The sequence below is a fragment of the Podarcis erhardii genome (genome assembly GCF_964252035.2).
Source record: "Podarcis erhardii genome assembly, chromosome: 9".
NCBI lineage: Eukaryota > Metazoa > Chordata > Lepidosauria > Squamata > Lacertidae > Podarcis > Podarcis erhardii.
In genome coordinates this window covers 49,080,500-49,099,511 of record NC_138512.1, presented here as the reverse complement: position 1 = coordinate 49,099,511, position 19,012 = coordinate 49,080,500, and the positions used below count along the sequence as shown (strand labels likewise).

Sequence of the window (19,012 nt, the reverse complement as noted above, 5' to 3'; positions counted from 1 at the left end):
TGCTCCCAGACCATTAGGTGTGGCCACATGCAGCCTACATGTGAGCTTCTTTGCCAAGGATTGAAATATGATAGCAAGCAGCAGAAATAGCTTTTTTAATGGGATGTGCAAGCAACTGCAGTAACGATGAGGCAGGAGATGGCTATTACTTCAGCAGAAGTCCACTTGTGGTTCTTGAGATTTGAGCCACTGTGAATATATTTCTATCCCACCTTGTGTTGGGCTCAAGGGAGCTCCTAATGAAATATAAGATACTTAGGCCTTGCAAAACCATATGATTGTTTTTACACAACCTGTTAGCTACAAACATATAAAATGTAAATGTTTTAAGATCTGTTCCTCCATCCCCTCCTCTCCCCACATCTACAGTGTTCAGTGAAAAACTGCCGCACAGCCTTCCATGTCACTTGTGCGTTTGACCGTGGCTTGGAGATGAAGACCATTCTGGCCGACAATGATGAAGTCAAGTTCAAGTCTTATTGCCCCAAGCACAGCTCCACCAAGAAGTCAGATGAGGAAAACCTCAGCGAATTCACCAGCCAGGAAAATGAGAACGGGGCACAGGACAGTTCCCCTCCTGCTCACCTAGAACCTTTTGACAGCATGGATCAAAACCAGGAGGAGGCCCACAGGGTCAGCGTTCGCAAGCAGAAGCTTCAACAACTGGAAGATGAGTTCTATGCCTTTGTCAACGCCTCGGAAGTGGCCAAGGCCCTGCAGCTTCCCGAGGACTCTGTAGAATTTATGTACCAGTACTGGAAGTTGAAGCGGAAATCAAACTTCAACAAACCTTTGATCACCCCAAAGAAAGATGAAGAGGACAATCTGGCCAAACGGGAGCAGGATGTTCTGTTCAGGCGGCTACAGCTTTTCACCCACCTCCGGCAGGATTTGGAGAGGGTAAGTTGCTGTGTTGTTTGGTAGGTCTGAAAGATGGATTTTGCCTCAGTTGCCTTACCAATCCTGATGTTTGAATGCTGTCGGATCAGGCATAAAAATCCTGCTCAATGCAGCTGAAAGGTGCACAATGGTCAATGCATGTGGCCTTGGATCTCATCCCACTAAGGTCCTCTCAGAATGATTAGAGAAGAGGCGAACCTGCAGTTCCACCTCTGCCCCTCCTTTTGCTGGAACTCCTTTGAGCGTAGTGGTGTGTGTTGTGACATGTTCAGGCAATCAGTAGGGATTTCCTTCTACATCCTTTGTGCTTGCTATTTCCCAGATCCTATGCTGCAAGGCCTGCTTCTGACTTGCAAGGTGAGGATGGGAGAAGCAGTTGCAAACAGTAAATTTGTGGGCCTTGCTATGGACTCTGAAACCAGGTTTGTTCTGCATGAGTAGACTTCCCAGGTTCTCTCAACATGGTGAACTCTTTATAAACACATCCCTTTGTAGTTGCAGGGGTCTTCCCTTCATTAAAGTAGTAGGAAAACCCCCTGTGGGCAGAACAGCTTTCTGTGCGTTATAGAGCTCCTGTGCTCACAAAAAGCCACTGGAGTGGGTGTGTGGCTGTGATAGAAAGTAATAAACTTTCATCTATTCTGTTTGATAAGTAATGTAGATTCTTGGAGATTTTCAGTTTAGTGTGGCACGAACACCTCCCTGGGAGAATGTGAAGCTGTTCCGAAAGCTGCCTGCCTTTGATTGATGCTTTGAACAATGTGGCCATTCTGAACTTGTTCTCAACTCCAGTGCTTAGTTCCAGAATCTCTTAAAACGAAAGGGCTTGTGAAGAGCTTCAAAAGAATCTCTCCAAACTGAGTTAATGGGCAGTAAAATAGCAAATGTGATTCAAGTGTAACATGGTGTACATTGGAACCAACCATCTAAATTTCACATATGTGCTCTAGGGGTCTGAACTGGCAGTGATTGACTAGGAAGGAGACCTTGGGGCTGTAGTGGATAACTCTGTGAAGATGTTGACTCAGTGTACAGGAGCAGTGGAAAAAGGCAAATTCCATGTTTGCAATCATTACGAAAGAAATTTAAAATAAAACCACCAATATGTCATTATACAAATCTGTAGTGCAATTGAATATTGTGTACAGTTTTGGTTGTCTCACCTCAATAAGGGCTTGTAGAGTTAGAACAGAGCAACCCAAAGTGCAGAGGAGGGTGCTGAAGCATCTCTGCTAGGAGGAAAAGTTACAACATTTGAGGCTTCTTAGTTTAGAGATGACATGATAGAGGTGTATAAAAATATGCATGGTGTGTAAAATGTGGTAAAGAAGACGTTTCCCCCCCCTTTCTCATACACAGGGACATTCAGTGAAGCCAAATGTTGGAATACAAAAGGACAGACAAAAGAAAGTACAGTGGTGCCCCGCAAGACGAATGCCTCGCAAGACGAAAAACCCGCTAGACGAAAGGGTTTTCCGTTTTTCAAGGTGCTTCGCAAGACGAATTTCTTGTGAGTCTTGCGAGTTTTTCCCCTCCCCCCCTTTTTCTAGGCCGCTAATAGCGCTAATCCGTTAATAGGGATGCTTCGCAAGACGAAAAAATCGCTAGACGAAGAGACTCACAGAACGGATTATTTTCGTCTTGCGAGGCACCACTGTACTTATCATAATATTTTTATTATTTATACCCTGCTCATCTGGCTGGGTTTCCCCAGCCACTCTGGGCGGCTTACAGCATATATTGAAACAGAATAAAATATCAAACATTAAAAACTTCCCTAAACAGGACTGCCTTCAGATGTCTCTAAAAGTTATGTAGTTCTTTATCTCCTTGACATCTGAAGGGAGGGCAATTCCACAGGGTGGGCGCCACTACCAAGAAGGCCCTCTGCCTGGTTCCCTGTAACTTTTTGCAGTGAGGGAACCATCAGAAGACCCTTGGAGGAGGACCTCTTCATAGGTTCTTAATGTGGGAAGTACAGTCATAACTCAGGTTAAAGTTGCTTCAGGTTGAGCGTTTTTGGGTTGCGCTCTGCAGCAACCCGGAAGTAACGGAACGTGTTATTTCCGGGTTTCGCCGCCCGCGCATGCGCAGACACTAAAAATGATGGCATGCGCAGAAGCGGCTAATCGTGACCTGTGCAGACACTGGTTGCGTTCGCTTCAGGATGTGAACGGGGCTCCGGAACGGATCCCATTTGCATCCAGAGGTACCACTGTAGGGATAAAGAAAAGGGGTTCTCTTTGCTGGTGTAACATACCTCTCCTTCAGCACTAGTAACCCAGTCCACATTCCAGATTGGGTTGCAAAATGTCTTCTAGCTTGGAAAAGCTCCTTTTTAGGAGGTTTTTAAAATTCAAATATCAACTTCAAAATATGTTTCTCTTACATGAATCGACATAATATTACACATTGTGTTTTTAGGTACGAAACCTCACATATATGGTGACCCGACGGGAAAAAATTAAAAGATCTGTTTGCAAAGTCCAGGAACAGATATTCAATCTCTATACAAATCTTGTGGAGCATGAAAGAGCTTCAGGTGAGTTCCGTTTGTCTTTTTGTGCTGGAATACGGCATGGCAAATGTGTTGGCATACTGGTGTGGAATGAAAATTATTGCTGTAATGTTTTTGTGCACTGTAATGAAATGTATTGGCTTGCATTTCTCTATAACCCTCTTTGCACCCTGCACACTGACAAAAAACCACCAACCATATGTTAAATATTTGAAAGACTCTGATAATTTCTTTGACTTACTGAGGAACTTGTGGATTGCTATAGTAGATAGCTATTAAAAACCATTGCTAGTAGGCCTCTGTATGTGTCTTGCCACTTGCTGGCTCTTTTTATATTTTGAGATTGAGATGATCTGCTTTCCCTCCTCAAACTTGAATAGGTTTACTCTTTCAGTTTTTACATTTCAGATGCATTCAGTTTCATAACTCCTCACCCACCAACCTGTACTTCACCCTTGCCAACCTGTACTTCACCACCAACCTGTACTTCACCCTCTCAACATAGTATTCAATCAGTGACGTGTATACAGGTCCCACTCAAAAGTATTTTTTTTATATAACTATAAAATCACTTGCTATTTATGTTTATATTTGTGCAAGTCTGAATCCTACCTGGCAGTTATTTTCCTCCTACATTATTTAGCTGCCGCTATGTAGGTTTCCTTAGATCCTACTCCTCAAAATTTCCTTTACTTAATTCTTAACAGCTTCTTAATTAAAATTCTTATGTTTGCTTGCCCTACATCTAAATTGGATTGTTCATAATCACTTAACCTGGGTACATGTGAACAATTTAGATTTTGTTCCTATCTATAATAATCTAGCAATTTATTAACAGCATATTTATTTTCCCCTGTATGGAAATTAAGTGGCAATTTCAATGGTATATTAGCACCCCACAGACAAAATTTAAAGCACAGTTAATACTTGTTTATGTTGTCTTACTTTGAAAACTGACTACATTTTTGTGCAGTGGGTTTAGTGGTCTATTCAGTGTTTTTCATTTACATGTTTATGTTTTTTTGTTGATGGTTTGCAACTAAGATGCAGGGGAGCATGAGAAAAGGGTTACATAAGACCTTGTGTTCCCCTACCCACAGCTGACAATGAAGGCAATGTTCCAAATTCTAAATTATCTCATTGTGCAAAACTGATTATTAATTTTAATTAAAATCAGTATTGTTTTGACAAAATATATATATTTGCTGTTCCGTTATGTGCAATAGATTTACTTTCTGGTCTGGATTATGAAACCAGGAGTATCGTTCTCCCTGCTTGTATTCATCTGGCACATATTTTTATTCCTTCTTTATAACATCAGGGGCATGAATGGCATAAGATGAACAATGCATCCTAGTTGCTACACTTAACTTTCTTTTACAAATGGTTGACAACTTGACTCTCTTCTACCACAACTGAAATTTATCAAATGTTCAAGGAGGAAAATACTGCCAGGAGAACAGAGCTCCATGAGTCTATTATGTTAAAAATGAATTGAGCTAGAAAAGTCTTCCTTTTTATCACATTCTTTAAACCTAAGTGTCTTACTCTGACAAGCAAATAGCTTTGGAGACAGTCAGAAACTAAGTGGAACAATGACCTTTCTTTAATGTGGCTTGCCAGTCAGAAAGTGCTTTAAAAGCATGAACCCAAAAGAAATAGCTAGCTGACTTGTAACTATATATTCTTCAAAGACGCTAGTACCCATTGAGCAAGAAACTGCTACAGCTGAATGACCTTCCCATTTCAATCATTAATCAGCAGCACCAGTTTAGCCGCCTTAAAACCCAGTGTTAAAGCATTGGATGTCGGTGTTTTTAATCTGTAGGATTATTGCAACATCCATGCAACCATGGCTTAACGTTTTGTGAAGTTATGCTAACATGGCTGCTAACATAACCCAACCCTGAGGAGTTTTCTGGTTTGGTGCAATATAATCTAGCTGCTAGTGAAGCAATTACAGTAACAGAATAAAGTGGCCAGTTTGCCACTTCATTTTCTGTTGTGGCTTGACAAATTCCTTCCCCAGTCCCCTTGTTCTTGCATTCCTAAGGCAGGTAACAAGGCTGGGCCTCTGTTGGGTTGCCACCCCTGGCTAATGGGGATGTGTTCACTTTGGTGAACTGTAAGCTTTAAAGCACCTATTCTCAGGGCAAGTGTGTTTTTGTTAAAATCAGGGGACAAAGCAAAATGAGATCAAGCTCTGAGGTCTGTAGTTCCCTATGCTTATGTTACCTAATTAAACGACCAATGAACATAGAAACTTTGAGATTTAGCAAAGTGTACTCACAGATTTGGACATTTCAGTATTAATTTGTTTCCAAACATGCAAACTGTCCCATTGATTTCACTGGAACTTCCACATGATGAACATACAATGGTACCTCGGGTTAATTAATTCATTCTGGAGGTCCGTTCTTAACCTGAAACTGTTCTTAACCTGGAGACCACTTTAGCTAATGGGGCCTCCTGCTGCCACCAGAGCACGATTTCTGTTCTCATCCTGAAGCCAAGTTCTTAACCTGAGGTACTATTTCTGGGTTAGCGGAGTCTGTAACCTGAAGCGTATGTAACCTGAGGTACCACTGTAGTATATTTGGGAGTTCAGCACTGGAATGTCCTGTAGATTTCAGTGGGAGGGTTAAGCACAATGTTATCCCTACCCAACTGAAATCAATGAAGTGTTGATAGGCCTATGACCCTCAGAAATCCAGTTCCTTTCAGTGGAAGTTGCATTCAAGTAACCACACTTGTGAGGCATCTTTGATTTAAATGTGATCTAAGTACACCTACCTTTCACTGAATCTGTTCCCCCGGGATCAAGTATAAAAACATTACTGTCTATTTCAGTACTGCTTATTTGTTCCAGTTTGATTCTCTCACCAATATTCTGACACACCATATATCCGCACAAAGGCAAGCAACATCTTGCCTTAATTTTTAGTTATTCTAGTGATATTTATTAAAACTCCACAATTACTGCCCCATGTAACTAAGCAGAAATAGAGAAGTCAGCCTCTGATGTAAAGGGACATGTATTTAATCAGGGAGCAGTGGGTTTTTTCAGAGCAGTAAAGCCCTATTAAAATCTTGCCATTAATTAAAAAAATGTTTGACACAGATAGTTTACTGCCACATGTTCAGTGTTGTGAAACTGGTACTCCATGTTTTAGCTGTTTAGAAAAAACTGTGGCGATCACACAGGGTCCCCGGACGTTTGACAGTCTATTGATCCCTGTGCCACCACTGTGATTGCTTTCCCGCTGCCACCAACCCGTTTCTCTTGGGTACACACAGAGTCCAGACAGTTGTTAACATTAAATGAAATAAGCAAGTTTATTTTATAAGCCTTAACAAGTTTATGGTTTCAAATAATATTTCTTGTCAGTTTCTTAATCTTAGTTTTCTATACCTATACCTTTCCTAATAACTGCTAACTGATTATCCCAACTGTCTATCCGACTCCTCCTATCAGTTTCTCTCACTCTCTCACAACACAACTCGACCAACCCACAGGCTTATCCTCCCTCTTCCTTCTCCAAATCCCCACTGACTTCTCAACAACAGTAACTCTAACTTTAACTCCTCCCCTTGGGTTCCCACTGGCCAATCACTTCACACCCATTTAACCCTTTCCTTATGACCCAGCATGATGTCACCTAGGAGGGCAAACGCCACAAAACCCCTTTTAAAAAAACATGGAAAAAGTATAGAGACAGCAGGTTGGATCAAGACTAGCTAATTGAACCTAAGTACTATTGAAATAATTGTGACACCTTAGTCATGATTTAAAGGACCATTAATTTCACTGGGAACCAAGCACATTACTTAAGTCTAGATCTACCTAAAGGACATTCTTGGCTAAGAAGCTCAAACATTATCATCATCATCATCATCATCATCAAACCTTTTATTGGCATCACATAAAAACATCCATGGTAAATCAATACAGAATTACCACCTCCCCAATATCACAGAACATTTGTCAAATGAAAAGAGGCAAAACAGTCTAACGTTACATCTCTAGGTCTCCAGGGAGATCAGACATCTGCAATGTGTTTCTGTGACAAAAAACCAAATAGAGATACTTAGCCACTAACTTGGTGAGCTCCTGATCATTTCCCAGTAATAGAAAATGTATGACCTCCAACTCTGGTTTCCATTTGGGGATGCAGAGTTGATCTAGAAACTGCTGGCAGAGATCAGCATATAGTTTACATTTAAGAACCATATGAGTAAGAGTTTCCAGCAGGTGGTCTTTACATGGGCAAATTCTTTCTCCTTCCACCACTCCCAAGAACCTGCCCCCAAGGAGATTTGATGGATTAAACCTTTGAATTAAACCTGGCCAGCAAAAATGCCCTTCTTTCTTGAGGGATAAGCAGAAATTCAAGATAATTGTGATTAATTTCATATGCCCAAGAAAGTAGAAAGTAAAGAGGGGAACATGTTTTCTCTGCTGCTGTTAGTTCCTGGCGTTCAATGTCCCACAACCTAGTTTTTATTATAGCCTTGACAGATGATGGGGGCATCGATTTCAAAAGTTCCATTGACAGTCCAAGTTGCTGTACCTTTATGTTAAACTGTTGTAGCCCTGGGGAAAGAAAGGGGTCTGACAAGACTTCGCTAAGGAGAGGATCTTTGTCTAATGTGAGGTAGATGTTTAACCAACATAGAAGAAATTGCGCCCAGGCAACGGTCTCTACCTTGTGTTGACCTTCCTCTAGACACAAGGCTGAATAGGGGACACAACGTGGGATAGCAAAAATCTTAAAAAAGAAAGCTTGCCTGCACTTCTTCTACCAGCTGGGTAAACCCTGGCAACCAGACTGGGATTCCATAGAGGAATTGAGCTATTATTTTGGTGTTGAAGACCTTGAGGGCAGAGGGGATATGCGAATTACCTCGTTATGAAAAACCGCATTATGGCCTGCATAGACATCTTACTGGCATTCACCGCGGTGCACGGTGCGAGGACCATAGAAGCCTATGATGGAATGTAATTCCCAGATAGTTAAATTCAAATACCTACTGGATGGTTTTTCCACCAAATACCCAGCTATAGCTCTTGTGTGAATTCCCAAAAACCATTATTTTGCTTTTATCAAAGTTCATGCACAGTTTCATTCTGGACAGATGGTCAATACAGGAATTTAACAATAGTTTTAGGCCAATTCTTGTCCATGAAAGCAAAATCATGTCATCTGCGTATAGGAGGATGGGAGTGCTTGATGCATTGAGTTTTGGGCTATGGGCATCTACCTGTTTTAATGACGAAGTAAGGTCGTTAAGAAAAAGACTGAAAAAAGAGGGAGCCCTGCTTTACTCCTTGGTTTATAATGACGGGATCTGTCATTACATTCCCTGGTAGTGTTCTTATACGACAGGTGTTCTTTGTATAAAGCTTTTTGATCAAGTATAGTAATCTAGGTTCTAGGCCCATTGTCTCCAATTTGGTCCATAACAGCCCCGTCAACAGTGTCAAAAGCAGCCTTGTTATCTAGGAAGGCCACATAAAGACATTCTTTATGAAGCCGTGTGTACGTAGTGGCTAAGTGAGATAACACCATGCAGTTGTGTACAGTGGATTTCCCTTGCCTAAACCCTGACCTATGATGTTATTTTCATCAAGCCAAGTAGTTAGTTTATTTAGCAGATGTTTAGTGTACAATTTCCCAATGTTTGACAATAGACTTATTGGCCGATAGTTGGGTGGCAGCTTTTTGTCACCCTTTTTAAAGATTGGGATAATTCTAGATTGCTGCCATGAGTTAGGCATGATACTAGATCTATCTATCACAGTGAATAGATCCGCTAGTATTGGAGCCCACCACTCTGATAGGCTTTGATCAGTTCAGATGGAATAGCATCAGGGCCGGCAGCCTTTCCTGCTTTCATCTGATCAATTAAACTTGTAACTTCGGTAATAGAGACAGGGGGCCACTCATCTGTGAAAGTAAAAGTGGCATGGTCCTGACTGTCAGGTGGAATAGAGTCATCGAAGAAAACCACCTTGAAATGCTCTACCCTTGACAAAGATGGAATCAATGTCAGCGAATCATCCTGTGTCTGTGGGGAGTCTGCTACAGCCTTCCAAAATTTCTTACGATTTTTCGTTAGGATGGCTGGGAGTAGCGTATCCCAACAAGCCTGATTATATCTTATCTGGCTAAGCTGGTTAGTTTCCCTGAGTTGGGATCTGGAGAAGTAAATGTCAGGCAATCGACTGACAGTCAAAAATGCTTGAAAGCTGCTTCAGATAAACATTAACCCATTTGTTTTTGTCTTTCCAGGCATGCCTTCCTCCTCCTCTATGGAAAATATAATGCTCTTCAACAGTACACCACTGGGCCCAGATGCACCTCAGATAGAGGATTTGAAATGGCACTCAGCTTTCTTCAGAAAGCAAATGGGCATGTCATTGAGTCACTCTTTGAAAAAAACACAGAAGAGAGAGCGGATGAGGAGGAGCTCTGGGCATGATGACAAATCTTTACTCAAGCAGCCCAGCCAAAGGGAAGGCTTTGCAACTCCCAGTAGCTTTTTCAGTTTTGAAAAGACCTTTGCAGAAGCACAAATTGGATCAGCACAACAGAAGAATGGAGTTGTTATAGCAGACCACAGGAAGAGAAGAGACAATCATTCCCATTGTGATGTGATGAAGGTAGGACTGAAGGAGAAACCTTCTAAACACAACCACAAACCCCTGAGATCCAACGAACTGTCTCAGAGGCAGTTAGAAAACAAAAGGGCTGTGAACCACCCAAGTGGCAGGTCAGCGCCTGGAACCCGGAGGGATATAGTGCCTAAATGCAATGGATCTTTTTTCAAAATAAACTATAATCCAACTCCGGTTAAAGTGCCTACGACACCCAGAAGCCCTGTGAAAAACTGGGGAGGATTTCGAATTCCAAAGAAAGGAGAAAGACAACAGCAGGGAGAAGGGCACTATCCTTACTCGGGCCTGGGTCGAGTTTCCCCTAAAGATAGGGCCAAAAGCAACCTAAAGGTGGACAGCGAGAATGACGGGTACGCCCCTGATGCTGAGATGAGCGATTCAGAAACTGAGATGGCTGAGAAGAAATGCAGGCAACAAAGGCTCAGTTCAAATAGCACTATTCCTAGGAGGACAGACATCATTAGGAGAAGCATCCTTGCCTCCTGACTAGAGAGTGAGACACAATAGCAGCACTGGAGTCAGTGAAGCCCCAGCCTGGAAAAATTATCCACTCTGCATTATTTATTGGTGTGACAAGGAGGGGGACGGTCCTTACACATGGCTACAATATAAGCCAACAGTGAGCCTGTTTTTTCCGGGCTGTAGAAATATGTTTACGTGCACTTGACTAAGAGTTTGTCCTCCACCCATCATGTCCGTGAGATTACAACCTTCTTTATTTGCAACTTTCCTGAAGAAATCACCTGAGAAGATGACCTTGCTATGCCAATTGCTCAATAAGATGAATACAAATTAAAAGATGAAATAAATGGGGGGTAGATTCGGATGGGGAAACTGATTTAGGTGGATAGCACTGAGGATTTTCCTCTGTCTCTGAAAAGCACAAGCTGTCAGTACACAAGGATAATTTACAATGGTGGTTATAATCACCCTGCACCGCATCGTCCACTCTAAATTGTCACTTTCGTGATGCTGTGCTAGGACAGCCCTAGTAGTCTGCAATTTTTGTTGTTTTAGAATTCAGGGTGGTGGTGGGGTTTTTTGGCAGCTTTAAGAACCCTGGAAGAGTTTTCACAAAAGCCCATCAAGCAGGTAAGAGGAATTTACCATGACTACTAAGATACCTGAAGGGATAGAACCAAGCTGACCAATTGTGAAAACAGTAGCAGCACAGTGCTATTCTGAAGGGACTCAGAATAAGAGTATGAAAACTACTCAGCTCCTCAAATTTGGAGAGTATGTCTTAAAAGTACTTTTTATCTTGTTCTGAGAAGGCAGATTTGCAGCCTCCTATATTCTGCTGGCACTGCCCATCCGAAATATGATGACAATTCAAGTGGGAAAGACTCAGTGCGTCTACACTGCAAATAGTATATAGTTTTTGCTGTCATGGTTCCCCTCCTTCCTTGTCTGCTCCCCACCCCACCCTGAGAATTATAACTCTCTGATGGGCAACAGATTTTTCAATAACTCATTCTCAGCATCTCATCACACAATTCCCAGGTTTTTGGGGAGAAGCCATGACAGGTAAACAGGCTGAAAATTTGCTATGAAGATATGCCCATGTTTCTAAAGGCACTAGTCAGCAGCCTTTCCCAATGTGCACTAATGGTATGTGTTGGGATATGCAATTTTCTGACACACAAGGGTTACTTTAAATAAAAAGAGAAGGATGTAATAAATATATATATATATATTTTGAATACAATGGAAAGGCAATAAGATGTGAGTAGCGCTTTACATTCAAGGCAATTTAACAACATGATTTTATGATAAGGATTAGATTTGACCATGGAGGGGCTTGTGTTCTGATTACATCATTTTAAGAATTGCAATAACTAATGAAAGTAAGCCATCAGCAATAAGATGAACAGATCGTTCAGAGTCTCTCTCTCTCTCTCTCTTTTTTTTTTTTTTTTGCACCCATAGAGTGTGTGTCTCTATCGCGAGTGCATCTATAATACACATAACGTAGTTTTAGGCTGCAGTAACTTTGGGGACTGAACTTTGATGTAAAATCAGACATAACCTAGTTATAAGAAAGTTTAAGCAGCTGTAGGTGTTTTTAATAAAATAAAAATGGACAGCCCTCCCCCCAGTCCATCAGCAGCGGTATTTAGCTACTTCACTTGCAAGAAGTGGGTTTACAACTATGAAAGAAATGTTGAAGCCTTGCAATTTGACTTGAGTCTTCCAGGGGTTTCAACAGAGAACTGGATTGCTGCTGTTCCATCTTGCTATGCAAGTCACTGAATGATCAAAAAACTGCTTGGGGAGGTTGACACAGTACATGTTCCTTACATGCAAGCAGCCCTGGCCTTCTCCACTTGGAAAAATGTAATGTGTGTACCTGTGAATCAGATATATTTAGTAGGAGTTTGCATGATGTATTTTGGGAACCAGCCCTCAGAAATCATTCCTATTTGCTTCTGGAACAGAGGTCATAATCCTAAAATAAACTAAAACAAATAAACTCTTTAAGATTTAGAAATTAGTTGTGGGCTCACATTGTTTGGCACTGCCCATATTTACAATATTGCTTGTACTAGAATCAGAAACCACACTTGCAAGTGGGGCTTCCAAATCTAGTTTGGAGGGCAAATTTCAGATGTTACAGCAAACTGGTTTGTGCTTAAACAGGTAGCTGAAAGGGGATCCATGTGTGGGAGGGAAGGGAAATGTGCAACTTTGTGGTTTGTACATGATTTTACAAACAAATGTTTGGAGGCGCATCTGAAGTGAGCCTTAATGTAAGAGCCAGCTGCTGTTTGCACGCTGGAGTTTTAGCGCATGCACAGAACTTCACACAGGTAGGGGCTGTTGCAAGTGCTTAACCAGAGGAATTCTCCAGAAGTGAAGTAAATAGAACAAGTCCCTCCTGCCCACCTCTATTCTCAGTGTACTCCATGCCTAGCTTTGGATCAGAATAAGATTAAGACACTGAGGCCTTGATTCTTAACATGATCAAGATAGTGACAACAGTTTAGGATACTGGAAATGAAAAAATAGTGATATGAAAGATGTAGTTTTATAAGGCTTTATTGCTTCTGATTAAACTACTCATATCTTATAGGTATGTTGACCAGGTTTGCTGCTTTAAAAGCAGACATGTTCTTGTTAAAATATGGGAAAAGAGGGACGTGATTAATTTACTTTTCAATACAGTAAGTGTTTTGGGTGAGGGTTGAGTGAAATATTATCAGTTAGCCTGCCCTGTAAGGGTGTTGTTCATCAAGCCATAGAAGGAATAAAATAAATTTGATTATAAGTAAACATTATTCAATGTTATGACTTATTTTGAAAGAAATATCATAACATTTGCACTATTAGGAATGATAGCATTTGTGCAGAACAATGCCTTACCTGTTTTGCTCCCCACCATGTTTAGGTTAATAAGCTTTCTGATTTTGAATAATGCTGAACCAAAAATTAAGAAAAACAATAGAGAAAAATAAATTGTGCTTTCCCCCATAGCTGCAGAAATATGGGAAAACATCAGTATGACCAACTGTACAAGTTCCATGCTACTCTAAGCACTCAGTATAAGAAAAATAAAATAAAGCAGTAATCCTTACCTACTACTGCATTCATTTTGTTAATATGGAAACAGCTGTTATTTCTTATTAGGTTTCACCTTTTTCCTTATGCAGAATGCCCAAGACATTTCTTGATTTTGATTGGTGTACTACATTGAAATGTAGGCTTAATAAACCCTTCTGTAATGACCTGGAATGCTATCTGTTAGGTTTTGGGGATGGACACACACACAAACACACTCCCTAAATGAATGGAACGTTATACATGTCTCATGTGTACAAATATTATTTAAAAAAACTTTAAAAAACTTTCATTACTACATTTGTAAAACCCTGTACAGAGGATTTTTCACTATGTGCCTAGCTTTGGTGTCCATTTTGCTCAAATTTGAAAACAGGTGCATGATGACAAAAAAAGATAGAATCAGAAATAAAGTATATGTAGAGATGACTATTTTATATTACATGGCCCAATCCTGTATTTATTTTCCTCCCTTTTTGAAGTATTTATAAAGACCTAGTTGAAGATGGCTGTATTTTTTTGTTAAAATATTTAGTAGAATTGTGCCTTTGTCTGTATGTGAATAAATGCTGTACATTTTGCAATACACGTCAAGTGTTATGATTTGACATCTATGCTGCTACTTCCACAAGATTCCAGAAGCAGAAAAGCTTTTCAGCTAGACTTACTCTTGCAACTTATGCCAAGGTGGCCCATCACTTTCCATCCCTACTTGGTGGAAATGCTAGGAGTCTGGATTTTCTCTTTGCTCTTGGATCTAATCTGCTACTGAGGATTCCCCCTTCTCTGTTCATCTCAGTAGACTAAGGATGTACAATAACTCATCTCCTTCCTACAGTTCTTTTTTCTCCAACCCATCTCAGTGAAGCTGGCCTTGGCTCACTGCCACCTCTTTGCTCTCGTCTCACATTCCTTCCTACTCTCACTTCAGTGACTCATGCTTACTCCATACATTTTACAAGGCAATCTCTCCCCTTTTATTGTATTATAAGAAGCTTTCTTTCTCAATGAAATTGTGAAATTTAACCATTCTTTTCCCCTCCTTTAAGTACCCACCATGGTACTCCACTATATAGACCCAAAGTCTTGTGCTGCACTTGCAAGCTCTTGCCAATTTGGCTAAGGTGCCAGTTTGCTGAGGCAGCACTACCAGATAACAGCCTGCACTCCAGCAGAAATAGAGCCCAAGGTTGCAGAAGGCCAAAGTTTCCCTGTCATGATGCTAAATTCCTTCCCATTCACTCATTTCTGAGAGGCTAATTCCAAGCCAAGTTACTCATATGTGTGTGCATTGGAAACACATGTCTCAAGCCATAATGCTAAAAGCCCTTTTGATTCTTTGGTAGTTCCTACATTATACAACATGGACATGCAATAGTATTCTGAATCCTGTAAATAACATCTTTGACGTATTCATCTGTAATAGGAACAGTTTGTATATCCACAAGAATTTGGGGAACCAGAAGAGTAGTCTTACTGGTGTCAATTAACATCTAAGGAATAAAAGTAAAAAAATAAATACAATAGCAATTTTACAAAGGCCAATTTGTTTTCAAATTCAACACCTTACACGGGGAAAAATAGTTTTAAAATGTTGAGTTTATTAACACAACATTAGGTACTGTCAGTTGTAAAAAACCTTAAAATTCAGCAATTGTGTATTTCAAACTTTGTGGCAAAGTTTTCTACCATAAAACAAAACATGTTATATAAGGCAATCCACCTTTCCATCTAGCTTTAATTCACTTCAATATGTATTTGCAGTTACCCGCTTAATGTTTATTGTGAAGAAGCCACAGTGATTCTCTTCTCGGGTAACAGTGATGCACATTTTTATAGAAGTCACTCTGTGCATGATATGTCCTAATGCTGCTCTTCAGCAGCCTCAACTTACATGTTGCACGGAAGAACAATATATTACTTTCAAGTATTTTCCAACTCTATCAAGGAGGCAGCCTTTTTCCTCTGCATTGTAATTGCACTGAGCTGTAATTAAAACAAAACAAAACAAAACAAAACAATAATTTGTTTCTTCAGTAGGAATCTTTAAACTAATTGGATTATAATGCAAGCTGAAGTACAGATAAAGTGAGGGAATTATTTTATTCTGCTTCTACAATATACTTAAGGTGTGTGTGTGTGTATATATATATATATATATATATATATATATATATATATATTCAAATGATTCCTAAGTTTTTTTCTGAATAGTTTATTGAGTGAAAGCCACCTTCATTATGAATACATAGAGGAATTGCATAGTTGCCAATTTTAAGAGTTGCATACCACACTTCATAGATCTTGGGATAAAAATCACTGCATAAAAATAAAAGATAAAAGCACAAAATGCATAATACAAATAAGAACAAACCAATAACTTCCCATCCTGTCCCCACGTAAAGCTGAACTTTCTTACATGCAGATGTTTTGACTTTCATCCCAACAAGAAAAAGCTGAAAAACTAATTTGGTTAAGACTCTGATTCAGCTCTTCATTAAATGATCCAATTTGAAGGCTGCCCAGTTCAAAGTGTTGGTGCTGACCTCTAAAGCCCTAAGCTGCCTCGGCCCATTATACCTGAAGGAGCGTCTCCACCCCCATCGTTCAGCCCAGACACTGAGGTCCAGCTCCGAGGGCCCTCAGGCGGTTCCCTCACTGTGCGAAGTAAAGTTACAGGGAACCAGGCAAAGAGCCTTCTCGGTAGTGGTGCCCGCCCTGTGGAACATCCACCCATCAGATGTCAAGGAGATAAACAACTATCTGACTTTTAGAACAGTGTTTCCCAACCTTGGGCCTCCAGCTGTTTTTGAACTACAATTCCCATTATCCCTGACCACTGGTCTTGCTAGCTAGGGATGATGGGAGTTGTAGGCCAAAAACATCTGGAGGCCCAAGGTTGGGAAGCACTGTTTTAGAAGACATCTGAAGGCAGCCCTGTATAGGGAAGTTTTTAATGGTTGATATTTTATTGTGTTTTAAATATTTTGTTGAGAACTGCCCAGAGTGGCTGGGGCAAACCAGTCAGATGGGCGGCATATAAATAATAAAATTATTATGATTAAAGATTTTTGGTTATGCAGCTGTAATAAGGGTGCTGATCTGATTTATTTCTAGATACCTGTTGAGATGCTGTGGTTGCCCTCTCTTCTGCCTGGCTTAGTCGCCTTTGAAGTCTGTTGACTTTCTCTTGATGTTCCATCATTAATTTTTCATTCTGTATAAATGAAATAGCTCATTACAAGTTTAAGTTTCTGTTATCAGATCATACATATTTCAGGAAACAAGGTTTAAGGAAGAGAAACTTGGTGAATGGCAAAGCCAGGAACCGACTAACAAAGGCAAACAAGGCAGGTTGCTCCTATGCATTGTGTCTAACCTTGTCAGGGATTTCCAGTCTTTGGAATCTCGTGACGCAACTCTTATATAAAAAACATAATTTTAAGGAAGTTACAAGTACAAATTTCAACAGGGAAGGGGTGGTGCTGGAATCCTGAGATCCTTCAATCAGTTGGCCTTCAAAGGAAATTAAGGACAGATGGTAGGCTGTCCAGAGAGGCAGAACTATGAAGATCAGTACTTAAGAGGGCTAATTGTGACAGAATTTTTTTAGTTGTTACAAAAATTGAACAAGCCATTGCAGAAAAAAATGACAAGCTAAAGATCACAGAAAGGAACCATTACCTAGTAAAAAAAATTAACAGTGCAAAATTAGCTATGAACGAAGCTGTATGTTTTAATAATAGTAAACTAAATGTTTCTAGCATTTTCCCCAGTGTGTATGATCACAAATAGGACAGAGTTTTCCAGCTGAAAACTACTCTAAGCAAACAAATGATGTGTACCAAGAGAGTTCAAGTTAGACCAGATGTACATCTAGTTAAAGCACAGCATTTGGATGAGGATCATTCTCTTACCTCAATAACCTTTTCATTTGTTCTTTCCAGCTGACAAAGTACCTCCTGGGTGTAATTTTTTTGACGGCTCAGCTCACTTCTATGAAACAAGATCAAAGAAACTCATTAATGAAAATCAACATATATGTTGACCTAACTCATTTCCAGAGGTATATGGGACAATCACATATTCTTCCCTCTTTCAAATTCCTTCTTTCCAAGGAAGTAGGAAAAGGATAGTACTTTAAGATACCAATAATGGCCATCTTTAGTATTGTGACAGTACTGTGATAGGACAGATTCACAACGAAGAGCAAAACAACAACAATTCCGAAATCTTACTTTTAACAAAAATCTAAAATGTCATTCATTCACAAAAATAAAAACTTTTCATTAAGGACAGGGGACTTGTGGATTTCCAGGTGTTGGACTATAGCTCTAATCATCCCTGACCACTGGCCATGCTGGCTGGGCTAATGGGTATTGGAATCCAACAGCTGGAATGCCACATCCCTGCTTAATGTGATAAAATAAGCAATATAATCCTATGGACGGTGTCCATCAAGTATTAACCTGGATATCACTTATGTCATGGTCTCCCTACAGGGACACATGGGACCCTCGGCAAAGCTGTACCTTCTAGAGCTAAAAAATGGGAGCAAACAGTCCACTAAACTCAAGGAAGATGTCTGTTGACTGTGCACGGTTCTAGAGAGTGCACATGCCTTCCCACTCAGTTTTCTTCTCATCAAAGTCTGAGTAGCAACTCAGTTTTTGTTGTAAAGCTAGTTTGGAGGCATTTTAATTTTCATAACTAGCTATGGTTGGTTGTCTTATTCTTCGTATTGAGCAAAGTAGCTCCTGCAAAAAGATGCACACTGTACAGGAAATCTTTACCTCTGGCCCTGGCATCTTGTACCACTAAGCAAATGCCAAAAGTCCTGCCTACTACCTCAAATTTATTAAAAAAGCTTGTAGAAATAGAACAACCTATCTCTGTGAACAGGCTTGCAAGCTTGCGAATGATGCACCCCAAGCCCTTCTCCTGCAATGGATCTTGTCCCAAACACTGGTTTGTCTGACCCATGGTTTCAACTGCCCTACAAATGGGAGGATGTGCAGCTTTTGATGAATAATGCATTTTTCACACCCATGGAATACTGAAAGGAACAATGTGTTATAGGAGTGCAGGAAAAATCTACACAGGCACACCTCATGTGTTATTTTCTATTTGTTTCCAAGATCCACAAACGGGGGAATCCCGTCTTGGGCTCTGTCTTGGGCTCTAGGACTCTCATAGCATTCTGTATTGGCAAAACATGTTGGTGTTTCGCAACTTTCTGACCAGTTGCAGGACCTTAGCCAGACCTAGCAGAGTAAACGCAGAGTTCACGAAAGCAATTGGCAACTTGGCTGCAGACAGGATGGACGAAGCAGGAACCAGGAACTTGTAGTTAGGTG

At 40.4% G+C, this 19,012-nt stretch overlaps 2 protein-coding genes across 16 annotated transcripts in view; one reads left to right on the top strand and one right to left on the bottom strand.

Moving 5' to 3' along the window:
- Positions 1-12,570, top strand: part of JADE1 (jade family PHD finger 1) — a 162,746-nt gene extending 150,176 nt beyond the window's left edge. For all 10 annotated transcript variants that reach the window (XM_081876102.1, XM_081876103.1, XM_081876104.1 and 7 more), the window contains 3 exons: positions 370-900; positions 3,325-3,442; positions 9,712-12,570. In XM_081876102.1, the coding sequence (XP_081732228.1) occupies positions 370-900; positions 3,325-3,442; positions 9,712-10,583 (1,521 nt within the window). In that variant the 3' untranslated portion in view covers positions 10,584-12,570. The remainder of the gene's footprint in view (positions 1-369; positions 901-3,324; positions 3,443-9,711) is intronic.
- Positions 12,571-15,236: 2,666 nt separating this feature from the next.
- SCLT1 (sodium channel and clathrin linker 1) overlaps positions 15,237-19,012 on the bottom strand; it is a 51,722-nt gene continuing 47,946 nt past the window's right edge. For all 6 annotated transcript variants that reach the window (XM_081876114.1, XM_081876115.1, XM_081876113.1 and 3 more), the window contains 3 exons: positions 17,573-17,651; positions 16,777-16,872; positions 15,237-15,641 (listed from right to left, as the gene is read on the bottom strand). In XM_081876114.1, coding sequence (XP_081732240.1) covers positions 15,579-15,641; positions 16,777-16,872; positions 17,573-17,651 — 238 coding nt within the window. In that variant the 3' untranslated portion in view covers positions 15,237-15,578. The remainder of the gene's footprint in view (positions 15,642-16,776; positions 16,873-17,572; positions 17,652-19,012) is intronic.